This window comes from Trifolium pratense, linkage group LG2 (genome assembly GCF_020283565.1).
Source record: "Trifolium pratense cultivar HEN17-A07 linkage group LG2, ARS_RC_1.1, whole genome shotgun sequence".
Taxonomy (NCBI): Eukaryota; Viridiplantae; Streptophyta; class Magnoliopsida; order Fabales; family Fabaceae; genus Trifolium; species Trifolium pratense.
The window spans coordinates 11,344,848-11,349,651 of record NC_060060.1 but is presented as its reverse complement, the minus strand read 5'-3'; the positions used below and the strand labels follow the sequence as shown (position 1 = coordinate 11,349,651).

Sequence of the window (4,804 nt, the reverse complement as noted above, 5' to 3'; positions counted from 1 at the left end):
AATTATATTCTCTCAACAATATTTTTTTAAATAAAGAAAGAAATAGAGAAAATGGTTTGTTTAATACTCAAATTAAAAATAAAAAATAAACATATGAATGTAATTTAAGAGATTGTTTAAGCGATTCTAATTTAAAAGAGATGAAATATAATTTTTAATATAAGTGGGGGCGGGTTCGAGGACGGGTTCGGGTTGGGTATCAATGTACCCATTACCCGCCCCAACCCTATCTTTTGAAATTGGGGAAAACCCAAACCCGAACTCAAACTCAGTCAACTCGAGTTTTCCCCGTAAAAACGGGTATAGTTTGGGCGAGTACCCGCGAGTATGAGTTTTATTGTCATGCCTAGTTGGGTAGGAATTGTATACAATGACTCAAAAAAAAAAAGGTGTTAGATTGTCACAAAAAATTGTGTTGGTTGTCGAATATATTTCGAATATAATTGGCATTTATTCCTCAGTTGTGTGGATTGTCTAACTTGTTGGAGGAAAAAGAACATCCGACCTAATTAATGTTTAATGCAGAAAGTTTCCGACAGTTTTTTTATATCTTTTTATTGCATAAACTTGATGAATATATTTTGGTGATTTTTGCCATGACAACTTGAGCCTTAACACAACGCAAATGCAACCTATAACTTGGCAACATTGATGTAGCAGGGTTCATGTTGGAGTAGAAAGTGAGAATGGGTGTCTGGCAGGAGATTTTATTGCAATGTTTTCTTGCTATAACAATGTTGTTATGACGCCAGCCGAAGCGGAAGCACGAGGCTTCGTTAGTTCTTTTAGAGTTTGCACATAAATTAAAAAAATAATAAATATTGATAACTTAAGTTTTTTTTACCCTTGCTTTATTACGAAAGAGAAAATTTTATTTGATAAATGTTTTAGTTTTTGTAAGGGTGTAAATGCATTGGTAAAACATCATTAGTTGTATCTTGATTTATTAAAAGAAGCAAAATTTTGGGACCAAAATAAAAAGTTAAAATGACCAAAGATTAAGGACGTAACGGAAGCAATAATATATATTTTGCCATTAAAAAGAAAACAACACAACACATTGTAATTATAGAAGACCAGCCCAATTTATCGTTTTTGTTTAGTGAATTACGTGAACTACAAATGAAGGACATTCAACTAAGATATTGAACTCAAGTGATTATTATTAAACTTTTAAAGGATGAATTGTTCGGGAAAACTCGATATAAATTTTTAGTAAAAATAGTTTTTGACTAGACTTTACTTATCTTACGATGAACTTTTAATTACCAGAACATCCTAATAAAAAAGTTAACACACAAAAAATGAAGGATACTCACAAAATTGAGAGAACATATTCCCTCTTCCTAAAAACTCATGTATTCGATATTCTACGTTTGTCATCCATGTATTGGTGTTTGTTGGCCTTTTGTGCCCAACCTTAATTGTTTATAACCTCTTTTTTTTCCTAATTTTTTATTTATTTTTACAAATATATTTAATAACAAGCAAAATTAAAATGCTAAATGTTATTCAATATAAGTTAATATATATCAATTCAATAAACAAAATATAAATTATTTATTTTGACATGTCTCAATAAAAGACTTTAAATTTTTATAAAAATATACAAGAATAATCTATATGTTATAAACTTTTAATTCAACACAAATTTTATAAAATTTATATTCGTTAAAGCGTTATTGAGTGTGTAATATTACTCAAATGTTCTAAATATATATTCCGTCCCAAAATAAGTGATCTATTTTGACTATATACACTATTCACATATCTTATTTTGACTCTATTTTTTTATTAATAAATAAAAACAAATATTTTCATATAAGATGTTGTTGGATTCATCTTGATAAGTATTTTTCAAAATATCATATTTTTATAATTTTTACTATTATACAATTAAAAATATTAATCGTTATAATTATGTAATGGCATGCGTGACGCAGGTCAAACGGTAAACCAAACTAAACTACCCCGTGTGGCTGCGGAGGGGTAAATTTAAAAAAAAAAAGAAAAAAAAAGAAAAAAACAGAACCAAAGAGAACATGTTCACCTTTTCCGATTGCGAATGTTGTTGATTTTTGACGAAACACGTTTTGGTTGGGACCATAAAAAATCTCAACCCAAAACATAACTCACTCACTGTTCCATTGTTTACTCACTTTCCGAACAATTTCCTTAACTCACTGTTCATTACTTCATTTGTTTGCTTTGAATTGAATCCATAGCACAATCTTAGCACACATGTAATTTTCTTCCTCTTTTAGTCAATGCTTCTATTAAAGCTCTAATTAATAATTACTACTAATTGTGATTACTTTTCTATTATTAGTCATAGATCTCTATCTAAGATTCTATTAATTCATCTTCTCCTTTTACTTCAATTTTTGCAGTTCTGTTCTCTTGGAGAACAAATTCAAGTGACCCAGTTCTCAAATTCTGGCTGAAACCAAGGTAATCAAATCTTTTAGGCTAACCCCATTTGTATTTAGATACATAAAAATTGAAACTTTAATTTTGGGATTTTTTGTAATTTATATTCATCGACACCTTTTGTGTTTTCTCAATTTAAGAAATGAACATTGTACATGAATATTTTTATTTATTTCATAATTGATTAGAAATGAACTTATTCATTCATTCATAGATACCCTAGTAGCCTAGTACTTAAAAATTGAAACTTTGATTTTGGGATTTTTTTTTATTTTTTTTGTAATTTATATTCATACATACTTTTTTTGTCTTATCAATTGAAGGATTTCTCTATGGATGAAAATCAGCATAATGTTGTGAAATTTTGAGACTTTACATTTTATGGGGTTTGAGGTTTGAGAGTTGAGACTCGTTGCTGATTAATTGAGAAAAAACCATTGCAATTTGAAATTAGTATAATATTTTTTGTGTTTCTTAGCTCTCTGTTGGGACTGTGAAGTTGAGATGGGATGTCAGCCCAGCAAGGAGACTGGTTCCAGTACTGATGTCCCAACACCGATTAAAATGGGCGCGCATTCTCTTTATGCGGCCGATTTAAGCTCTTATGAAGCTGCGTGTGTTGATGATCCGAACTTGCGATCCTTCGATATTACCATTCAGGAGCGTACTAACAGGGTGATCAACTCTCTTGCTCAAGGGATTGAGGTTCGTTCTATATCGCTTGAGTCACTAGGTGAAGTTACCGGCAGTCTTCTTGACATGAACCAGGAAGTTGTTAAAGTAATTTTGGAGTGCAAGCAAGATATATGGAACAAGAAGGATCGCGACTTGTTTGCCTTGGTGGAGGATTTTTTCGATAATAGTCTCCAGACATTGGAGTTTTGTAATGCTCTTGAGAAATGCTTGAAAAGAGCGCGAGAAAAACTTGTTGCAGTTAATTCTGTAATGACTTGTTTTGAGGAAGAGGTTCAAAATGGAGTTGAAGGGTCGACTTATTTGAAGACATTGAAAGGGCTTAAAGATTTTAAGGAAACCGGGGACCCTTTTACCGAAGAGTTTAATTCTTTGTTTCAGAAGGTTTCTACTCAACAATCATCAATGCTGATGAAATTGCTGATTAGAAAGCAAAAACTTGATAAGAAACTGAAATCTCTCAAGACATTGAAGAGGGTATCAAGTGTTATTTTCGTAGCTGCTTTTGTGGCTGTGTTAATTTTCTCGGTGGTCGCAGCTGCAATTGCTGCACCACCTGTTGTAACGGCTTTGGCCGGAGCGTTGGCTGTTCCAATAGGCTCAGTTGGAAAATGGTGTAACTCACTTTTTAAGAAATACGAAACAGCTTTAAAAGGCCAAAGAGAAGTAATCAGTTCAATGCATGCTGGTACTTATATTGCATTGGTGGATATGAATAACATTAAGGTACGTATCGATCAATTGGAAATAAAGATCGAATCCATGGTGCAAGTTGCTGACTTTGCTCTTGGAAATGAGGATGCTGTAAAGCTTGCGATCGATGAGATTAAGAATAAAATAGAAACTTTTGCGGATATTATCGAGAGTTTGAGTATGCAAGCTGATAAATGTAGTCGACAGACTATGAAAGCAAGGACAGTAGTTGTACAAAAGATAATTAAATACTCTATAGTTAACAGTTGATTGATTAATTTTATGTAGCTGGTATGTACCTGTGTTCTTACTACAAGGTACTTATTAATCAACTAGCTTATATGTATGATGTACTTTATGATTTTGAAGAAAGAGAAAAGTATTCATGTGTATAACATTTGTAGATCTTTGTATTTTATCAATAATTATACAACCAATTTTCCTGCTTAAGATTCTTTTATACTCTTGCTAGATGAAATTGAACATAACCTGTAGCTATAGTTATTATGGCATCATTGGAGGCCTAATCAAAGCTGGAACCAAGTTAGGGCAAGTTGATAGTAAAAACATGAAATGTATATATGCATTGATGCTCCCTAAACTTCTTTAAGATTGCAGTAAATAAACTTTTGCAGCATTGATTGAACAGAAATGACATTTTGATACATAAATTTGACATCGGAAACTGACCATAATTTTGATGGTTAATGTCATTCTGCGGTAATTATATTTTTAAAACCTGCAGAATTTATCTCCCTGTTTACCATCAATTCATACACCGCAAGCCCATCATGAATACACACCAGCAAGTATGCATGATTGTACTGCAATTTGGCACTCCGAATCAAATATGAGAGTTGACAACAGCAATAGTGTAAGATCTTGCAGTGGAAGAGATAGATGACCATTGATCCCTAAACGACGCCATTTTGACAACTGCTTCAAATCGTATTGCTCTCCAAAGTCTGAGCACGGGCGATGGAGGTCA

At 32.2% G+C, this 4,804-nt stretch overlaps 1 protein-coding gene across 2 annotated transcripts; it reads left to right on the top strand.

Moving 5' to 3' along the window:
• Nucleotides 1-1,993: 1,993 nt before the first annotated feature.
• Nucleotides 1,994-4,266, top strand: LOC123909413 (UPF0496 protein 1-like). Of its 2 annotated transcripts, none has more exons than XM_045960248.1 (3): nt 1,994-2,243; nt 2,391-2,451; nt 2,909-4,266. In XM_045960248.1, the coding sequence occupies exon 3, from the start codon at nt 2,935-2,937 to the stop codon at nt 4,084-4,086; it is 1,152 nt and encodes a 383-aa protein (XP_045816204.1). In that variant the 5' UTR covers nt 1,994-2,243; nt 2,391-2,451; nt 2,909-2,934; the 3' UTR covers nt 4,087-4,266. The 2 variants fall into 2 exon arrangements, with proteins under 2 accessions (XP_045816204.1, XP_045816203.1); XM_045960247.1 differs by having other exon boundaries at nt 2,010-2,243; nt 2,754-4,266.
• Nucleotides 4,267-4,804: the final 538 nt, after the last annotated feature.

What these genes read in the sequence shown, in the direction of transcription:
- LOC123909413 (XM_045960248.1), top strand. Translation starts at nt 2,935, where the DNA reads ATGGGATGTCAGCCCAGCAAGGAGACTGGTTCCAGTACTGATGTCCCA.